The following is a 21,450-nucleotide window of genomic DNA, read 5'->3' on the forward strand; positions in this document are numbered from 1 at the left end:
AAATCTAAAGAAAGAACATAATAGAATGACAAGCTCATTGTAGTGAGGAAAGACGAGATAATAAAACAGGAGCCAAAATGGTGTTGTATTACCATTATGAACAAATAGTGAGGTCATTCTTTAAAAAGAGGTAAGAAAAATGTGATACACCCAGGCATGCTTTGTTCACTTATTGAATCAATTTAATCAAGAAAGAATGAAAGATACAGAGTTAGAGAGAAAGAGAGAGAAGAGAGAGAATTTATGAAATATAAGGGGCAAGTTTCTGCCAACTCCAGTTTATTCCCAATACTTCATAATGTTTTTCAATTACAAAATACCCTTTATTTATGCATTGAACAATATACTAAAACCGGCTACTGCCTAAGCCAATCACCAAGACTTAAACTACTCAATTATATTTCTTTACATGTGTCATTTCCTGTTGCTTTCCTTCTCTTCCTATAATATGTCTTAAGCACTGTCTCCTTATCACCTCCATCCTCTCCCCTTACTAGAGGAGGTATGACAAAAAACTACATGAAAGCAAACACCTTAAGTCACATAGAATTTTAAAAAATATATTGCCTTCCATTATTGTTTGTCATGCTTCTAGAACCTAGAGTTAACCAGCCTTAATGTCAATCTTGTTCTTTATTTAATAAGTACTCCCATATTTTGTCCCTTTAGAATCTAGATAACCTCTTGGAAGTTGTTATAAATCCTTCTAAACAGATGTAGGGTCAGTCAACAATGTCGAAGTATCGAACAAGGCAACAGCATCAATTAATCAATGAATTAGCTAGATAAACACAAACTGCTCCATTACTTATCACATAAAAATAAAGACATTTATTACCAGATCATATGCATCATATCCATCACATTTCGAGGCTACATCTAGCAAGACATCCTCTGAGCATTGTAAGGACCGTTTTTTTATTTCATGCTTCAAGATAGCCAGACGTTCTGAGGTAGAAGGAACAGGAAGCTGTATATGAAAATCAAATCTCCCTGAACATGACCAAAAAGATCATACATGCATGATTCATGTTAGAAAATAAAATCACAACTGAAAACATCATATTAAGACTTTTATACTACCGGAGGATGTTAATGATCGAGGTATGCTATCAAGATCACGAACACAAGCTATGAAAGCTATAGGACCAAGGCCACATGTCTGCTTGCTCTTTTCCTATAAAATATAAATTTTAAAAAAGAGAACAAAGAAGTTAGAACAAAGATAGGCATCATATCACCATAACAAGTAATCTATTTTCGTTTAAAATATTGAATCATCACAGGCATCTTAAAAAGGGGAAGGAAGTCAGGAACTCAATCTGAAATATCTACCCACTTTTTATTCTATCAAAAAGACTATTTAATTTCTCTTTAATGCGATAAAATGCCTCCTAATTAAAATTTAAAGTACACTACAAATTATTTGTACATAAGTTTCTTACTTAACAAAATTTTATAGCAATGGATCCACTATAATCAATCTCATTAGTCACGGTTGACGATTTTTTATGTCCTACATGCTATCGATTTTTTCGTTCTACATACAAGTACTATTGATAAATGCTCAGATATACATCACCTCGTATTCATCCATGACCCCAGTGATAAATTCTGTAAGCGCAACGACAGAGGCAGATGGTTGAGATCCTTCAGCATCACTTGAGGAAGAAATAATGCTATCAAGATCATCGAATATGACGAGAGAAGGTGAATTATCCAGGGCATCTGTTAAATAGTCACATAGCATTTGACGAATTGATGTGACCTTTTCTACAGCCAATGTTGAGCAAGGTACAAAAACACTGAAACATGAAACCGTCATTAGTTTAAAAATATACAACGATGTAACATGTTGCTTCCCAATTCCATAAAAATATCACAGAGGAGGCAAAAGCAGAAGCTAAATACTAAAGCAACCAAATATGTTTAGACTATAACAAATAGAATATAATATAATTAAGTTCAACCATTGAAGACAAGCCTCAATCAGCAAAGTATAAAAAATATTCATACTATGAAACAAATGTAGAAATGTTCACTCATAAAAATGCAAACTTGCATACGTGTGGACCAGAATGTCTTCATTTCTCTCCAGGGATTTTGCAGCAGCTGAAGCTAAAACTGTTTTTCCAGAACCCTGGTGATCAAATTACAAGTTCAATCAAGCACAAGCCTCAAAAAACAGTATCAGAATAAATTACAGAAAAAGCAAATTTTCCCTTCTCGCTTAAGTCCCAACTACATAGTACGTACTCAAAAATAAGAAGGTGTCTGACTTTTATCATAAAATAGATAAGAAAATACAGTGTGTTGATGCCCATAAATTAGTCCAGCACTTCATTCTTAATAGTTTTTCAAAGACATATTTGCATGTTTTCCATGTACCTAAAAATGCCTCGAATGAGGCTCTTTCCAGGAGCAAGAAAGAAGGGAGAACGTGTTTAAGTCAGTGTCACATGATTCGGTGGTTTTACCCACGAATCACGATTCAGTTTGATCAGCTCAAATCGAAGTTCGTTCACCGATTGAATCGCCTTGATGCCCGATTCAAACCGTCGGCACCAACGTTCTCGTTTGCAAAGATTGAAGCTTTTTCAAATTTTGAAATTTAGATGTATGCAACCTTAACCATTCAATTGGAAAGATGCTCTCTCAACCTTTCCCTTGCAATTTGCAAAAAGGTTGTTCCAGTTGATCTAAAAGGCAAAACTAAAAGACAACTTTCTTGCATTGCCCTACACATTGAAATTTTTAAATTACTCGCGAGAAAAACACAGCATTACCTTAGTGGGGATGGTTTTAAAGGTTATCTTTCACTAACAGATATCAAGTAATCAAATATAATGTAGCCTTATCTTGAATAACAAACTTATCATTTTCTGAGGCCTGAGCCCCTCTCCTCATCCCTAAGTGCATAGATGAGAAATCCAGATAGTTTAAAAGGAGAGTATTCCTTCAGGAGATCAACACATAGAACAGAAAATAGCAAAGGTTTGACAACAAGAATTCAATTATGTCAGAGCTCTCATGCAAGTGGTTTTTGTGAGGATGAGATTGATTTTTGTGTGTAGATGGGTATGTACTTGGTGTTAGCTAGAAATAAAATTAAGCATTTATCATATTCATACTTCTGCAGTGCTGTTTATCGTCGCTTGAAAAAAAATACATGATTGAAAGCTAAGGATGGAAACTTACCGGAGGACCATATACTATAATATGACCAGGTAATGGAAGGTTGAGTTCACTGAACCAGGTGCCACAGGAAGGAGATAACAGCAACGTTAGCCCTAAAAAGAGAAATATTTGATTTAGCAAGCAACTAACCTTTGCAAGAAAAACTTTACCCAGATAGTAAGAACAAATAATTCAAGCAGTATCCTGTATTTTATTTTAACTTTTAATGACACCCTTATCAAGGGTAATTGAGCACAGAAATTAACAATATTGCCAGTAACAGAACTAACAATCAAGTTTTCTCAAAGAGCACAGAGATGATAGATCCTATCTCCTCATACTGTAGAAAGCCTAGTACCAGTAAGTACAAAAATGTCTTTCGCGCACAAGATTCTAAAATTTTGCATGGACAAAAATACCAATGGTACATAAACATACATAAGATAAAGAAGTACCTACTATTAATGACATCAGATACTACAGTACCCATCCAACTCAAAGAAGTGATTGAAGAAGCGGTGATCTGATTGAAGGAACGCTCTTTGCAAGTATCATAAGACACAAAAGCACCGATACTCAGATTTTCAGAAAATGGCCTCAGAGCATCAACAACACTAGTAATCTCATCTTTTATTGCTAGCTTGTAAGCACGGTATTTTTGACCAATCAAATATTCACCGGAAACATTTAACACATACAACATCTCATTTACAGATTCCACGGTCATGCTTGCATCCTTGATGGAGTACTTTGATGACTTCCATTTAGCATCAGGCAGACAATTAGTTGTCCATTTGAAGAGGAGAAAAGTTGTAGGACCCAAAACCAACGAAGTAGTTGTTACTCCGGTCATTGAAGTGATAGAATGTAACTGAGCCGATATCCATGAGTGAAGGAGGCCCAATAACCTCTCTTTAGCATTGGAAGGAAAATCAAGCTCCTCATTTGAGGTATCAATTGATCCTTTGAAAAGAATGGAGAAAAGCTCTTCTTTTGATGAGAAATTTGGAGCACTGGTGTCTTGAGTCAGCTGATAAACTGATATTTTATCTTTTAGATTAAAATTGTCATCAAGCACTTCTGCACCTTTGTTTTGAGGGCCCTGACTAGTATGCAACATCACAAACTGACAAGGGCTGAGTGAAACTGGAGGAGCATCTTTCTTTAGATCATACGCGTACCTTTGCATATAAACCCCTATATCATCAACAGTTTAACAAAACCCAATCAGACCATAAACTTTTGATCAACTATTATGAAAGAATTACATACCCTTCAAGCTGTTTCCACATTCATGAATCATCTAGTGTCGATTATAATAGTTGAAATAATGGTAAATATTCAAAAGCAATTGCCATGAAGGACACTCATGTTGCTAGATCAAGATTATATTTGAAGCCTAGAATAACTAGCGTTCTGCTTGCAAAGCTAAAAATTGAATTAAAACAAATTCGAAAAACATAAAGGGTTATTATTTGAGAGCTTCAACGTAAAACCAATTCCAAGTTCTCTTAGGAAAAATCAGTTTCTACTTCTAAGTACTTCATTGTCAAGGCAAACGATAGTGAAAATCAAAGATGATAGCATTCCCCACATTAATCATTAGAGTACACAACAAAACCTTGAATCATATCTCCCTTCTATTATGAAGAAACATTGCACTGTGAAAGAAGTTACAAAACCAGGGAGGAGACATACATGAGTGAAATCTTACTCGCAGATAGCGACACAATGATTGAGAAAGCATTAGATGTCCTTTAGCAACCGACTCAGTCAACACAAGATGAACTATTGCATAGCGAGAATCATTCTCATCAGTCAAATGTTTACCACTGAGCACCTTCGCAGAAGAGGATAACTGCTTACTCATCGTATTACTTCCAGGATTTTCCACTTTCATCTTAGAAGGCAATCTAGGCATTATAACAACTACATTAAGTGAATCAAACAAAAGTTTATTGGCTGTTTCAGGATGAATTAGAGCAATAGATGAAAGCTCAATTCCCACATTCCTTCCTCTTAAATGGCTTTCATAAATCAACCTCTCTTTTGGATCTTGAATACGCAGAAGTGCCTTCCGTGAAGATTTCAATTTGTCATCTTTACACTCATCACACAACTTTTTACGCCTCTTTGGGGCAACAGCAACTTCAGTTCCTGGAACAAGTTGCACTGCAAAATGTTGTTTGGTAAGCCAATATCGTGAGAAACGGACATCTCAGATTTCTTTCAGCTGCAAGTTTATAATAGAAAAGAAAAGAGAAAACAACCAGATGTACTCTGCTTCAAAAAGAAAAGGCATGCATACTAAAAGATGCTCATGATCGCCTCAAAAACACACAAATATAGAAATCAAATATGATGCAAATGTATATGCCTCCTAAATTAAGTCTGACAAACCAAAAATAAAATATCGGGAAGCCTACGATGGAAATCTCAAAAATTGAAAATCATTCTCACACAACAGCCAAAGAAACTCCCTATCCAACGCATATTAGTCACAAAACTTTTTATTTCTGTTCATCCATAAAAATTACAACAGTTCTTTGATGGGATGGACTCACCTGTACTTTACTAGTTCTCTCCTGTAATTGGACCCACTTCCCACTAACGATAATACTGCTCCGTTATTTCACTTCTAAGTCTCTCATTAATTTTTTGGCCCTATTCATCAATATGTCCCTTATTTCGTTGGTGTAAAGATATATGACTCTTTGATTTTGAATTATAATGCACTATATTGAAATGAATCATTAAAACATGTGCACTTCTTATTTAGCACATGATGTTTGTTATCAAGGGTTAATCAGAAACAACCTCTTTGTTAGTGTTATCACTAACACGGCTAAGGTTGCGACATTCAAAACCCCCAACTCCACCCTAGGTGGGAGTCACGTAATGGCATTATAATGTATGAATTTTGTAATCACTCTTGATCTATTAGTTTAAACATAGTAGATTAATTGGCTTTTAAATTTTGATTTTTAATTATGCAAAATAAGAGTATTAATAGTTGAATTAATGCATTAGAGAGAGTGAAAAAGCAAATAGGTACTGAGTAGTGAAATGGAGGGAGTATGAGAAAGTATCACATCTTATAATAATGTATACAAACACACATAATACGTCTTTTTAACATTAAATGAAAATTCAAATATAAAATCTTGAGTCCGTCAATATGGACAAGTGTTTAGTCAACCAAAGATTATGGGTCTCAAACTACCACAATCATTATGATTGCATTATAACATTCAATGGTCAGACATTAGTAAGAAGCATGAGGCACAATAGAGAACAAGATAATATTACAGGCAACGCAGGCCATCATCTCTTACCCACGTTTTTATCAGGCAATATCGAGACCACTGTAAAAGTAACAATTCGATGGCCATGTAACCACAAAGGGAATGTCATCTTTCCTTGTATAATCCGTACCTGTTTAAGTCACAAAACAACTTCTAGGTGAGCACCTCCCCACAATAAATCATAAACACATGCATACTTAACTGACCATAAATAACCAGTTACAAATAAAAAAAGTTGTTAACGTAGTATAACAAAAAATTACAATCAGAAAGTTTGCTGACATTAGCATAACAGAAGATCTGTATCTCAAATTTAACAGGTTAAAGAGTGAGTATAAATATTTTTTTTGTAAGTTTATTGCTAGTTATAGCTGTCAAGTGATGTTGCAACTGAAGAGCAATCCTTAAAACTCCACATACTCGATCAATAATAGCCTGTGTTTGTTTACGTAGTTCATAACCCTAAAAAACCAGTTATAGAACCAAAGAAAGCTTAAATATACCAGCAACACATATATCAATTAAAAAACCATGCCCACTATGCTCAAAAGATGAAATTGCCAAATTAATCTCCAAAACAAGTTTCACCTCCATTTGGGACAATAGTCAAACCAAGGGTCTGACGTGTGTTGCCAAACAATTCAAACAATTCTCAAAGCTATTTCTAAATTTTTTTGAAGGTTCCTATTCCTAAGAGCTAGTTCATCAGAAACTGAAACACATAGGAAACTAACCAGACAAGGTTTTCACATATCAAAGTTGGGAAAAGAATCACGACAGCTTGTCTTGATTATACAATGAAAAAAATGCATTTTAGTTTATTAATGCGCCTCAAAAATAACAAAAAAGAGGAAATTTAGGCACACAATGGATGTAAAACCAACCTTCACAAAGAAAATGTAAAACTAACTACTACTCAACCCAAGAAGAACTAAAATATAAAACAAAGAGAAATACCTGATTCAAGATAGCAGCCTCAGCAACTTGAGCATTGAGTTCAACAACTTCCCAGTCATCTTCAGTAACGGGTTCAATTGTGACAAGGCTAGCCTTGGGAACATTTGTAAGAGCTCGAACTTGAACACGTGTACCATCCAAAAGACCAATACAATCAGCAAACTCTTGAGCTATCTGCAATTAACATTCAATTGAGTGCAATAAAAAAAGCATATTTACAATAAAAATTAACAGAAATCATCAATTACGCAAGAAGAAAAATTTAAGAAATAATAGTTCGAAACAAAAAATGAATATTACAATCAAAAGTATAGGGCACATTTGCTATTACTTAGATTTTATGGTTTTTGGTTTTTATGGGTAAATGCTAAGTTAGATTGATATAAACAAGAGTTGGAGTTACGAGGTTTCAAATTAAGTCGGAGCAAGATGTGATAGATCTAGGTTAAAGCTATAAAGGAAAAGAATTGGAGAATAAGAAAGCAAAGAAAACAAATAGTAATGTTTGCTGTAATACTCGAATTGTTTACTTTATTCATTCATCGCATGATTTTCTTTATTATATATATAGTTATTAAGCCTAACAACTTAACAACTATCAATGAGAACCTTATAACAGGCTTAACAAACTTTGGCCTATTAGTAACAAACTATTCTATTATCCAATTGGCATAACAAAATTGCCACTGTTTTCCTCCTTAATCCTCTAGTTACGTCTTTTGTAGGTAACTAAATGGGTCGTCTTCAAAGCTGGTGTGCCAATAGTTCCACTTTGTCCTCAAGGTGGGCATTAGGATAAGCACTCAGCATTTAAGAAAAATCTTCCCAAGTAGCTTCAGAGGTTGGTAATCCCTCCCATTACACCAGAATTTTCAGGTGACCAGGGTCTAACACACGAACTTGAAGCACCTCACTTGGTTGTATCAAAAGCTCCATCTTAGTGTCCTTGAAAATGAGTTGAAGGTGTGGTTGCTCCATATGTTCCTTTGAGTTGAGACACATGAAAGACTGGATGGATTGAATAAGAGATGGGAAAATCAAGCTTATAAGCCACCTTTCCCACCTTTTGTATAATTTTGTAAGGACCATAGAATCGTAGAGCTAACTTCTCATTAATATGTGTAGCCAAAGAACGTTGTTTATAAGGTGGTAACTTGAGATAAACCAATTCTCCTTCCTCAAATGTTACATCCCTTCATGATTTATCTGCTTAGAATTTCATTCTTTGTTAGGCTTTTATGATACTAAATTGTAATTCATCCTACAGAGCATCTAATTCTAGGAGTAGTTGTTCCAAATTGTCTAAGTTTGTTTATGACCAAAACGGACAATGTGAGGGGGGTACTCTACCATGTAGTGCTTGGAAGGGGGTCATTTTGATGGATAAATGAGGAGGTATTGTAGAAAAATGCTGCCAAGTGAATCCAGTGTGCCCATTTCTTGGATTGCCTGTTAGCAAAGCAACAAAGATATGTTTCAAGTGCCTTGTTGACAACTTCTAATTGCCCACCACTTTGTGGGTGAAAAGTTGTACTACGTTTAAGCTCCATGTGTTCCAATCGAAATAGTTCACATAAAAATTGTTCATGAATACCTTGTAACGATCAGAAATAATAGAACTTGGAAAGCCATGGACCTCACCAATTCTTTGACAAATGTGGTCGCTGCTGATAGTGCGATGAAAGAATGCTAAAAGATAACAAAATGGGCATACTTAGTTAGATGATCAACTACCACCACGATTGTGTTAAACCCATCAGTTTTGGATAGTTCCTCAATAAAATCCATAATGACATGCTCCAAATCAATAATTGCATATCCCTTCACAAACTTTCGGTAGTACCTAATGAGAACCAAGAAACCCCTTAATTCTTTGAGGTTCATTGGTGTGGGCCAAGATAAAATTGCGCTTTCTTCTCATCATCAAGTGCCAACATTCTATGAATATCATATGACCCAAATATGCCACCTTCGAAACCCCACTTGTTCACCACCAATTGATTCTTTTCCAAACATTGAGGAACTTGTTCTACGTGATCCTTATGGTCACCCAAAGTTTTTCTATAAATAAGTACGTCATCAAAAAAACAAGCACGAATTTACGAAGGAAAGAGCGAAAGATTTTATTCATTAATGCTTGAAAGGTGAAGGGAAATTAGTCAAACCAAAGGGCACGAGTAGGAACTCAAAGTGCCCATCATGTGTTCAAAGGGTTGCTTTATGTAAGTCTTGGGTTTTCATTCAGATTTGATGGTATCCGGATTTAAGGTCAAAGTTGGTGAACATTGTAAACATCTAAAAGGTGTATATATTCAGGTGACAATTTTGTAATATTTGAAAATTTGCTAAAAGGTGTACATATATGTTCAAAAGGTATACATATTTGGGTGCCATTTTTGTAAATAACTCAAACTTTTTCATTTATAAAAATATGTACAACTTTTAAAACAGTATATGTACCTTTTACCATAACATGTATATTTATGTCTTATTTTTAGTTTTCACCATTTTAGTTGTTTTCTATTGGTCCTGCCAATATGTATGTGTGTGTGTGCGTGCATGCAAAGTCATGTAATATATGTCCTAAAATGAATTGAATATTGACATGATATTTTGAAAACGTGAAAAGCACTTTTTTTTATTTCCTATTCTTGGTTTTAGTTTCCAAGAAAATGAAAACAAAGAACAAAAACGTATGAGCCAGTAGTGAAATCACATCTAAAATCTGAAGGATTAAAGAAAACTGATTTTAGGGTTTAAAGGAATACTGTTTTGTATTATTTTTCTTTATAATTACAACCCTAATTTATACAAAGTCTATGAACTAATTAAGGTAATACAAAGCTTGAGCAATCAGACATTCCCTTAATACTTTGAGCTAATTTGAGTAACCAAATCAGAAAAATATTCCACAAATCAGAAAATATATTTCCACACTCCCCCTCAAGTTAGGTTATGGGATTCCCAATGCCTAACTTGGATAAAGTAGCTTCGAAGACTTCAACTGAAACAACCTTTGTGAGAATGTCAGCTAACTGATCTTCTGATTTTACGTGTGGAATGGTGATGATTTCCTTCTCCAATTTTTCCTTTATGAAGAGCCTATCAACCTCCACATGCTTTGTTCGATCGTGTTGGACCGGGTTTTCTGAGATATCAATAGCTGCTTTATTGTCACAGAATAACTTGCAAGCTCCTGTTGGCGGAAAGTTGAGTTCGTATAAGAGCTTTCTTAGCCATAGGATCTCTGTTATTCCTTTTGCTACCCCTCTGAATTCTGCTTCTGCACTTGACAATGCGACTACTTCTGTTTCTTACTTCTCCAAGTAACCAAGTTACCCCCTACAAGGGTAAAGTATCCATATGTAGATTTCCTGCTGTCTCGATCGCCTGCCCAGTCAGCATCTGTGTAAGCTATGAGATCAAGATGATGGTTTTTTCCAAAGAAGACTCCTCTATCACTCGTGCCTTTCAAGTATCTCAAGATTCTCATTACTGCTTCCATATGTGGGGCTTGTGGTGAATGCATGAATCAACTTACGACTCCAGCAGCATATGATATGTCTGGTCTAGTGTGAGATAGATAGATCAATTTGCCCACCAGTTTCTGATACTTCTCCCTGTCAGCTGGTTCTCCTCCAGGAGTCGTCTGGAGTTTATGATTAGTAACAATTAGTGTCTCTGCTGGTTTGCAGTCAATCATCCCTACTTCTGCTAACAGATCTAAGACGTATTTCTTTTAATTAATGAAAATTCCCTTCTTGGACCGGAAAACTTCTATACCAAGGAAGTACTTTAAGTTCCCCAAGTCCTTCATCTCGAACTCCATGAAAAGTTTCTTCTTAAGCTCCTTTATCTCCCTTTCATTGTTCCCCGTTATTACCATATCATCTACATAAATGATAAGACATGTGATCTGACCATCGTCTTTCTTTAGGAATAGGGTATGGTCGGAATGGCTCTGTTCATACCCAAATTTCTTCATTGCTGAGGTGAACCTGCCAAACCAAGCCCTTGGGGACTGTTTCAAGCCGTACAAAGCTCTTTTAAGCCTACATCCTTCTCCTGGAGCAAATTCATCTGCAAAACCTGGTGGAGCATGCATATACACTTCTTCTTCGAGCTGGCCATGTAGGAATGCATTCTTTACATCAAACAGGTAGAGAGGCCAATCTTTATTAGCAGCTATAGAGAATATGACCTTGATGGTATCTATCTTGCCAACTGGAGAGAAGGTTTCAGAGTAATCAATGACATAAGTCTGTGTATATCCTTTTGCTACAAGCCGAGCTTTGTATCTCTCAATAGTTCCATCTGCATGGTACTTTATTGTGAAAACCCATTTGCAGCCTACTGGTTTTTTTCCTGTAGGTATCATACATTTTTCCCATGTACTATTTTTCTTTAAAGCCGAGATCTCATCCACCATTGCCTTTTTCCACCTTGGATTTTGGAGAGCTTCTTTAGTATTCTTGGGCAGGGTTTTTGAGTATAGGCTGGTTTGGAATGCCACTGCTGTTTGTGCCAAGTTACTCATTCCTCGGTTAATAGGATACTGAGATCTTTGTGATTCAAACTCTGGATCATACCTTCTTGGAGGAACACCTCTTTTGCTCCTTGGAGGTAGTTCATATCTGCAGGGTGAGTTAACAATACCAGATATATTAATTAGGGATTCAGGTTCAGTTAATACCTCTTGAGGCTCACAGGCAACCCCTTGATCATTAGATGCTTCAGACAAGGTAGGGGAGGTCTGAGGAGAAAGTAATACTATGTTTTCCGTAGCAATATCTGTGGGATTACCTATTTGCTCTTTAGGATTCAGATCACCAGTTACAGAGCATGTAAGCCAACTCAAGTCATCACATACAGTCTCCCCCTGAGGACGAAGCTGGGAGTAAAAATAGGAATGCTCAAAGAAGTCACAATCCATTGTAGTATATATCTTGTTCTGGGTCGGATCAAAACAGCGATATCCCTTTTGAGTAGTACCATAGCCCACAAAGACACACTTAACAGCCCGGGGTTCAAGTTTGGTTCGAGCAGGTTTGGGTAAATGTACATACACAACACACCCAAAAATCCGAGGAGGTAAGGAGTGGAAAGATGGAATAGTAGTATGGGTACGAAGAACTTCTAGGGGGGTCCTGAACTTAAGGATTTTGGAGGGTAGTCGGTTGGTAAGATATGTAGCAGAGGCAATAGCTTCAGGCCAAAAATAAGGTGGGACATGGGCTTCAAACATAAGGGCTCGACCTATTTCAAGGAGAGTACGGTTTTTCCTTTCTGCTATGCCGTTTTGTTGGGGTGTGTGGGGACAAGAAGTTTGATGAATAAGACCATGGGTGGTAAAGAAATTTTCCATATGTTGGTTGATATATTCCCCCCATTGTCTGATCGAAGAATTTTAGGCTTAGCATGAAATTGTGTAACAATCAGATTATAGAACTTAACAAAGACATCAAATACCTCGGATTTGTTTTTCAAAAAATATACCCAACGCATTCTAGTACAATCATCAATAAAAGAAACAAAATATGAATAGCTGTGTTTTCTAGACTCAGGAGTAGGGCCCCAAACATCAGAATGTATCAATACAAAAGGTTCACTACTATGATGAAAACTAGGAGAATAAGAATGTTTGTGACTTTTCGCAAGAACACAAGCTTCACAGTCCAAAACTATAGTATTTTTAGCTAATGATGGAAAAAGATGTTTTAGATACCCTAAGGATGGATGTCCGAGACGTCGATGCCAAATCCATAACTGATTATCAGGGAACCCACGAGCAAGCGATGTGTGACCCGTTTGAATCGCTTCGTCCACATAGTATAAACCATCTCTTTCAGTACCATGACCAATAATCGCCCCTGTCTGAGCATCCTGCACAATACAACCAGATGAAGACATAAGTACAGTACAATTTAACTCCCGAGTTAACTGACTAATAGATAATAACTTATGAGATAAGCTGGGAATTAAAAGACAATTGTTGATTTTGAGAGAGGGAGAAATGGTGACGGGCCCAGATTGATCAACACTCACACACTCCCCGTTGGCTGTTTGAATATAGGTGCGGGTTTTTTTATTTGTGGATAAGAGATCACTAGGATCAAAAGTCATAGTATCGGTAGCCCCGCAGTCAAATATCCATTTGGAAGAAAAATAATGTTTACCTAGGAGACCATGTTTTTGTGGGTCAAACATTTTTTTTGGTTTATGGAGAATGGGTTTAGAATTGGGCCGGAATGGGACATGTGTTTTGGGCTTAGGTTTTTGGATGGTTTTTGGTATAAAAGAGTGAGGACGGGAGTGATTTGTGTACTGGGTTGCTTCCATATCCTTCTCCCTTTCTCTTTCTTCTGGTCCGTCTTCTTCTTTTCCCCTTTTTCGTTCACCTGTGTCGCCATGAGTAGCCTCTTTGTTGTGGGTTGGTTCATCAGTGGCCATGTCTGTGACGTGGAGGACACCAGTAGCCATGTTAGCCTTGCCGCCGGCCTGTTTTGACTGAGCCTTGGTGGCGGTTTTCCGTTGCCGGTGCTCCTCCCACCACTCCGGGTAGCCGATTAATTTAAAACACCCTTCCTTTGTATGTCGACTTCCTCCAAAGTAACTACACTTCAGGTAAGTCTTGTCTTCCATGTCACGCCGGAATGAAGCATTTGACCGGTGGTGTTTAACGGCCAACCCACTCCCAATTTCTGAGGGGATTTTTCCCGATGATGAAGCGTGGGTCATGATACCACGCCGTGAAACTTCACGTCTGATTGTAGCATAAGCTATGTCTACTGTTGGAAGTGGGTCAAGGTTAAGTAAGTCCCTTTTTTCTTTGTCAAAGGTTTCATTGATTCCGGCCAAAAATTGAAAGAGGCGTTGTTTTTGAATGAAGGTGTTAAAAATGGTAATGTCTTCGGCATGTATCATCGGATTTGGTTGCCTTCGATCTATCTCCTTCCATATTGTGGTCAGTTTTCCATAATAGACCTCTAATGGGTCTTGATTCTGTTTTAAGTTGTTTGCTTGTGAACTCAGATCAAATATCTGGAGTTCATCTCTTCCACTGCTCAGTAAGACTTCGATCCCCTTCCATAAGTCTTTTGCAATCGTGTAATCTAGAAACTGATTTATGAGTTCAGTGTCTATATTTGAGATTATCCATGATAGGACTATTGAGTCATTTTGCTTCCAGTTGGTGTAATTAGGATCTGAAATGCTAGGAGGGTCGTCAATGATGTGGCTGAGACGACCCCTGCATTCTAAGGCTATCTGCATCATTTTACACCAAGTTGTGTAATTTTGGTAGTTTAATTTTTCGGCCAATTTCAAGTCTGGGGAAATAGTTTCAAGGGTTGTGTTTGGTTTTTGCATCTGTTGAAACAATCTGAACATATGTTCCATCTGTTCCATAATTATGATTTGGTTTGGGTTTGTTTCCGCCATTGTTACAGGTAAGGTTTTAGGGTAAATGATGATGCTGAAAAAAGGTTTTAATCCCGGATTGAACCTTACGGCTCTGATACCATGAAGAATTAAAGAAAATTGATTTTAGGGTTTAAAGGAATACTGTTTTGTATTATTTTTCTTTATAATTACAACCCTAATTTATACAAAGTCTATGAACTAATTAAGGTAATACAAAGCTTGAGCAATTAGACATTCCCTTAATACTTTGAACTAATTTGAGTAACCAAATCAGAAAAATATTCCACAAATCAGAAAATATATTTCCACAAAATCACAGTAAGATCAACAAAAAATTGATCTTTCTGTGCCTTTTCATAGAATTGTCACTAAAGTAAAATGTTCATAAAATTGAAGTAAAGATCCTCAAATAATAAAATTTGTTACGAAATTAATAATTGCGGAAGAAGAACAAAATGAAGCAGAATCAACAAAAAGAGCGAAAATTAGCATAAAAAATTTCCATAATCATCAGCAAATTTAATTAAGTACAATCAAAAAACAAAATTCCCATATTTACAAATAAAATTGTCACATAATCAGTAATTCCCGAAGAACAGAAAATTGAAGCAGAATTAACAAAAAGAACGATTATTAGCATATTAATCTCCATAAACATGAGAATAAATAAAGTACAATCAAAAGACAAAATTCTCATATTTGCAAATAAAATTATGACAAAAAATATAATTACGGAAGAACAACAATTTTAACAGTTTCAACAAAAAAGGACCAAAATGTGCACATTCATTTCCATAAACATCGGCAAATTAGAACAGGATTCGGAAAAAATGAATAAATTACACTTCAAAACAAACAAAATAAATACAATAAAAAAAATATCAAATAAAAAGTGGTTCAAACTCAAAATCAAAGAAAGATCAACAAAAGAAATGATTTTTCTGTGTTGTTTAATACTATTGAAGTAAATTGATTAATAAAATAGAAGTAAATTGAAGAAAAAATCAATAAAAAATTTGTCAAGGAACTAATAACGACGGCAAAATAACAAAAAAGTGAAGTAAAATCAAAAAAAAAAAAAGCAAAATTTGCAAATTAATACAAAATTCGGAAAATAATCGAAGAAATTACACTTGTAGCAAACAAAATGAAAACTACAATAAAAATTTTAGTGAAATCAGATAGAATAACAGTGAAAGATGAATCAAATCAAAAAGGAGAAAAGAGAGAAACCTCAATAGCAGAAGACGAAGAGGAAGAACCACACCAAGCGAGATGCCAAAGACGATCATCGGAGAGAGAACGGAGCTGAAGAGGAAGAAAATGAGGAAGGAGGTGATCGGAATGAGAGGATTCGAGAGTTTGTAGGAGAGAGAGTGGGAGTGAAACATGGCAGTTTTCTACTCCCGGCATTAATCGTACCTCCAATTCCATTTTTCTTTTTTGATGACTGATGAGCTTCTCCTCAACACTTTCTACTTGGTTTTGAGTACTCCTAGTCCTAATAGATTGATATTCATTTTGGCTAAGATAAGAGTCCACAAATAGCGGACTCGTTTTGCAGTCCCAGAGTTCACAACTGCTACTCACTGGTGCTATATTTTCCCTTCAATCCACCACTTTTCTTAACCCGCTCTTAAACGTGGTCGACATTTTAATTGTATCGTCGCATCTTTTTAATTTTATTATAAATATATTTTTGAATTTTATTTTTCTTATAAATACTCTCATATCACTCTACAATGCCATTATATCTCTAAAATATAACTTACCTTTTAAAAAGGAAAATTTTATATTATAATCACGAAGTTTGGCGAAACGCGAGTAGGGATGGCAACGGGTCGGATCTGGACCGGGTTCAAGTGGACCCGAATCCAGATCCATTTTCTAGAACTAGATCCAGATCCGGACCCGGATCCGCGGATACTGCGGATCCAGTACCGGATCCGGGTCCAAAACGGGTCCAGTTTTGATATATATATTTTTTTTTGTATTTTTAAATGTGTTGAGAATTTGAGATTGCAATAAAGCGATATTTATAGACTAATGTTAATAATATATATAATTTCACAATAAATCACCCAAAAAAACATTATACAACTTAAAATTGTCTTCAAAATATCCAACAAACACATTCAAAATAACTTAAAATAATTAATAAAAGATTATAATCAAAAATTATCATTGAGTTAATTTTACTGCTTTCCACAGTCCAGTAGTAAGGTTAAAAAAAACATCATTCATGACCTTTTAATCATACACTTCTCACTCACATTCTGATGTAATTCTACTTTAGTAACTTGGTTGTTTGTATCATAGAACATGCAACAATATCTATAAAACTATGTTAATTTTCTTACTGCAGATAAAATTATTTAGATCTAGATAATAATGCAGTTATTTGAACTTGATAATTATGCATGATCAGAAATTCAGAATATTATTGAAATATGAAATATCCCTTATGAAAGCAATAAAAAAAATTTATATATATTTAAATTTTAATATAATTTAAAATAAAATTTTTTAAAAAAAAAAAACGGGTCCTCCAAATCCGCGGGTCCGGGTTTAGGTATTTTTCTCAAATCCGGATCCGGACCCGTGAAATTTAAACAAATCCGAATCTGATGGGTCTAATTTTTTAGGACCCAGAACCGTGAAAACAGATACGGATCCACGAATCCGGGTCGGGTCCAATACCCGTTGCCATCCCTAAACGCGAGTGTTAGCTTTTTCTTAAGTTATTTCCATATGGTAGCAACATGTTTATACATTTATTAACTCATGTAGCCATATTAGTGTATTTCTTGCAGTTTGCCGTTAAGTTTAATGGACTGATGGTTTTGCCATTACTGAAGTGTGAGCTGTGAAGAAGTCTTTATTAGTTGATTGTCATCAATATTCTTCCCCAAATTTCATGTTGATTGAGAGTAATCTTCTTCCCCAAATTCATTCCCCGAATTTCACTCTGCCATAATCACTACCTTCGTTCTTCACATTAACCATGAAGAGAGCTACAATTTACACAAATACTACATATCTATAGTTCATCAAAAAGTGCTTTAAGCACTAATACATAAATATACATAATATTCATTAAATTACATCCATTAATTACAAAAGGTACATCAAAAGCACTAATACATACATATTAAACTTCACTAAGTTTAAGTTGTATTTGAAGATGATGCCTTAGTTGTAGTCCTTTTACCATTTAAAACACTTTTATCCTTCTTATGCTTAACTGTTAACCTATTCTTACAAGTCTTTATATTGTATCAAAACTTTTTGCATCTACTACATTTCACAGTCTTAGACCTCTTCCCCTTTGTTTCTTTGTCTACACCCCCTTTTTTAATTCCTTGAAGGTCTTCCAACTGTTATTTTCATCAATAGAGGCTTAATAATGGGAAAGTGCATTTCCTACCAATATTCAATGTCTGGAATGGATCTAATTGTAACATTTGAGAAATAAATATTGCGAATTTAAAACAAATATTAGAATGAAAATTATTTTGAGTTGAGTAGAATAAATAATTGTGAGCTAAAATAACAAAATAAATTAAATGGGCCTATAAGATATTCATCTTTTAATTTTCATTAATTAATTCTTTCTCTACTTTTCCAATTATTATTTAATGTAATTTCCTTTGTTATTCCATTTTTTTATTAAAATAGAAATAAATAAATAAATAAATAAAAATACCAAAATCAGTTTCCCCTAACAATACTAATGTTCACGTTTTCTTCTTGCCTTGCCTAACCCAGGTGATGGCCACGGAGCGGGTTACCCGGAACCGAACCAGTCCCGAACCGCTTGAAACCGTCCCGGAACCGGAACCGTTTGCGACAAGTTCCGAACCGCGGAACCGTGAAACCGCCGGAAAAAAAGTTATCGGAACCGTGAAACCGCCGGAAAAAAACTGCTTGAACCGGACCTAAGAACCGCAGGTCGGAATCGGAACCGGTTCGGGTGAACCGGACCACAGGTTCCATGGAACCGGAAATGGAACCGGCCCACAGGTTCCATGGAACCGGAACCGGTCCGGGTGAACCGGCCCACAGGTTCTTTGGAACCGTTCGAAAAAGAGTCGTTAACTAGCCGTTGTGATTTTTACTATAAATATATATCACTTTCAATCATTTTCATTTACAACTCATCTCTTCTCCTACTCTCACTACTTACTCTATCTACTTAATTACGCAATTATTCTCTTAATTACATAATTAGTCTTTTAATTATTTTTTAATTTAGTTAATTACATAATTAGTCTATTAATTATTTATTTATTTCTTAATTCTATTATTATTTCAATATTATCATGTCTTCTTTTTTGAAAAAAGCCTCTAAAAAAGTTACTAAAGTGGCAAAATCATTGGGAGGTTCTAGCTCCAAAAGAATGACCACTTCAACTCCGTCGATATCAACAACACCTTCCATTAGTAATTATAATTATGAACCAAATTATCCAGAAGGGTACGACCAAGAATTATACGATTATGCAGAAGAAGTGGAAAGAGAAATACAAATTGATGAAGAAGAAGAACAAGAAGAGGAACCAACGACCTCTATTGGGATACATAGATCTCGATAGTCATCAACAAGATCACATGAAGAACAACTACAACAACAACAATAAAGACAAGCTCGTGGTAAACGAGTCAATTTTCAAACTATCGGTTAGTTTTATAATTTTATTCTTCAAATTGATTAAATTTAAAATTATTATTTATTTATAAATTGTGGTATTTGAGTATGTCTTTATATTTAAATTTAAATGAAGATGAACCAGTAAGACAAATTTGTGAAAGTCAACGAGTAAATCCCTTAGTTTCATACAATTTCTTCAGAGGTAAATACTTTTTAAGTTTTTTATACATACATGATATTCATATTTTATAAATCAAAAATGTATTAAAAATTCATTTATTGTGTTTTGTGAATACGTGTTAGGTGGTGGTACGGGATCTTTTAACAAACATTTGGCAAAGAAGCATGGAATTACAAAAGAAACTCATGCAGCAAGCGGCAGCGGGACCACAAGTGGAAGCCGATAGTGGGACATTCCCAGCACAGGTATGCCTTTTAAATATAATCGTAATGATATGATTGATGAATTTTCTAAATATGTAATTTGTGATGAATTGCCATTTAACCATGGTGAAAGTAGGGCATACGAGCATTACACTAGAAAAACTTTGCAACCACAATATAGAGCAATCCCTAGGAACACTCTTAAACGATATACGGGTGAAAACAAGAATACAGATTAGTAGAGATATGTAAAGAATGGAACTTATTAGATAAGATATTTTTTTGTTCTACCGATAATGCAACCGCTAACATTAAATCAAAAGTATTCTAGGAAAAAAAATTAGGGTTCAATACCTTCAAATCCGCCACTCCAGCCGCCTGTGAGGGGAGGGTAGGTTGGCCGGTGGCTGTGAGGAGGAGTAGTAGGAAGGGAGTGAGGAGGCTGGCGCTGGCAGCTTTGTCGAGTCGAAGCCTCGACGGTGATGGATGAATGGCGCTGGCAGAAAGTGCGATTTGGGACTTGAGAGATGGGAGTTTGGGAGGGACGAGGGAGACTGGAGCACTAGGCTACTGAAGTTTGGGAGTGAGTAACTAGGTATGTTATATATTTTAGATATATAAAAATAATAATAAAAAAAAAAGGGTCCTCCAGATCCGCGGGTCTGGGTCTGGGTATTTTTCTCAGATCCGGATTCGAACCCGTGAAATTTAAAAAGATCCGGATCCGACCCAGATCCGACGGGTCTATATTTTTAGGACCCAGATCCGTGAAAACGGATACGGAACCACGGATCCGGGTCGGGTCCAGTACCCATTGCCATCTCTATACATAATTATTTTGGAACTTGTAAAAAACTTTTAGCAGAACTTTATGATTACTATGCTAGTATATATAACCCAAAACGCGATACGTCTAGGCGTGCTAGCGTCTCGGCACGTCCCTCTTATTATAGTTAATTTATTTTTTTCATTCTTTTTAGTTAATATTTTAATAACGATTACAACTTGACAAGCAATGAATTTCGCTAATAATCAAGTAATCATCAAAGGTACGTCCACAATATTATAGTATTTTTATATTATGGTCCGACCTGCCTGTCCCGCGAGTTGGAACCGCCGAAACCGCCTCATCAACCGCCAAGGAACCGTTTGGAACCATCCGGAACCGGAACCGTTCGCGACAGGTTCCAAAAGGAACCGGAACCGGCCCAACCCGGACCGTGGCCATGCCTTCAATAAACAAACTTTTCTCTGAATTCTTCCTTCAAAGAACCAACAATGGCGGCTACTTCACAGTACATATCACTTTCCCTTCTGATTTTCAAACAAACAAATTTCAGCATGCATTCCTTTGAGTTTTCGCAACATCCTTCTTATTTATTCTCTGAATTTGCCAAAGATAGACTAATTACCATTGTTACTTGAAGTTCTGAAATTAAGCAACAATGGCGGTCATCCTCTTAATTCCTTCGCTCGATGCAACAACCGAGTACAACAATGGCTTGTACTCCTTGCCATTGATTTTCGAAGAAATTGGGTTCTTCCTCTGATTTC

The 21,450-nt window shown here is 35.8% G+C and overlaps 2 protein-coding genes across 2 annotated transcripts in view; both read right to left on the reverse strand.

Annotated features, from left to right (window-relative positions):
- Nucleotides 1-16,467, reverse strand: part of LOC130817673 (peroxisomal ATPase PEX1) — a 29,258-nt gene extending 12,791 nt beyond the window's left edge. Inside the window, exons 1-10 of the mRNA XM_057683518.1 lie at nucleotides 16,095-16,467; nucleotides 7,440-7,613; nucleotides 6,513-6,612; nucleotides 4,876-5,349; nucleotides 3,637-4,374; nucleotides 3,199-3,290; nucleotides 2,067-2,140; nucleotides 1,583-1,805; nucleotides 1,084-1,177; nucleotides 839-993 (exon numbers count right to left, since the gene is read on the reverse strand). Coding sequence (XP_057539501.1) covers nucleotides 839-993; nucleotides 1,084-1,177; nucleotides 1,583-1,805; nucleotides 2,067-2,140; nucleotides 3,199-3,290; nucleotides 3,637-4,374; nucleotides 4,876-5,349; nucleotides 6,513-6,612; nucleotides 7,440-7,613; nucleotides 16,095-16,295 — 2,325 coding nt within the window. The 5' untranslated portion in view covers nucleotides 16,296-16,467. The remainder of the gene's footprint in view (nucleotides 1-838; nucleotides 994-1,083; nucleotides 1,178-1,582; nucleotides 1,806-2,066; nucleotides 2,141-3,198; nucleotides 3,291-3,636; nucleotides 4,375-4,875; nucleotides 5,350-6,512; nucleotides 6,613-7,439; nucleotides 7,614-16,094) is intronic.
- A 1,622-nt stretch (nucleotides 16,468-18,089) lies between these two features.
- LOC130818456 (uncharacterized) lies at nucleotides 18,090-21,124 on the reverse strand. Its single transcript, XM_057684628.1, has 3 exons — nucleotides 21,110-21,124; nucleotides 20,251-20,463; nucleotides 18,090-18,238 (listed from the first exon to the last, which is right to left on the reverse strand). The coding sequence occupies exons 1-3, from the start codon at nucleotides 21,122-21,124 to the stop codon at nucleotides 18,140-18,142; spliced, it is 327 nt and encodes a 108-aa protein (XP_057540611.1). The 3' UTR covers nucleotides 18,090-18,139.
- Nucleotides 21,125-21,450: the final 326 nt, after the last annotated feature.

Source organism: Amaranthus tricolor, chromosome 7 (genome assembly GCF_026212465.1).
Source record: "Amaranthus tricolor cultivar Red isolate AtriRed21 chromosome 7, ASM2621246v1, whole genome shotgun sequence".
Taxonomy (NCBI): Eukaryota; Viridiplantae; Streptophyta; class Magnoliopsida; order Caryophyllales; family Amaranthaceae; genus Amaranthus; species Amaranthus tricolor.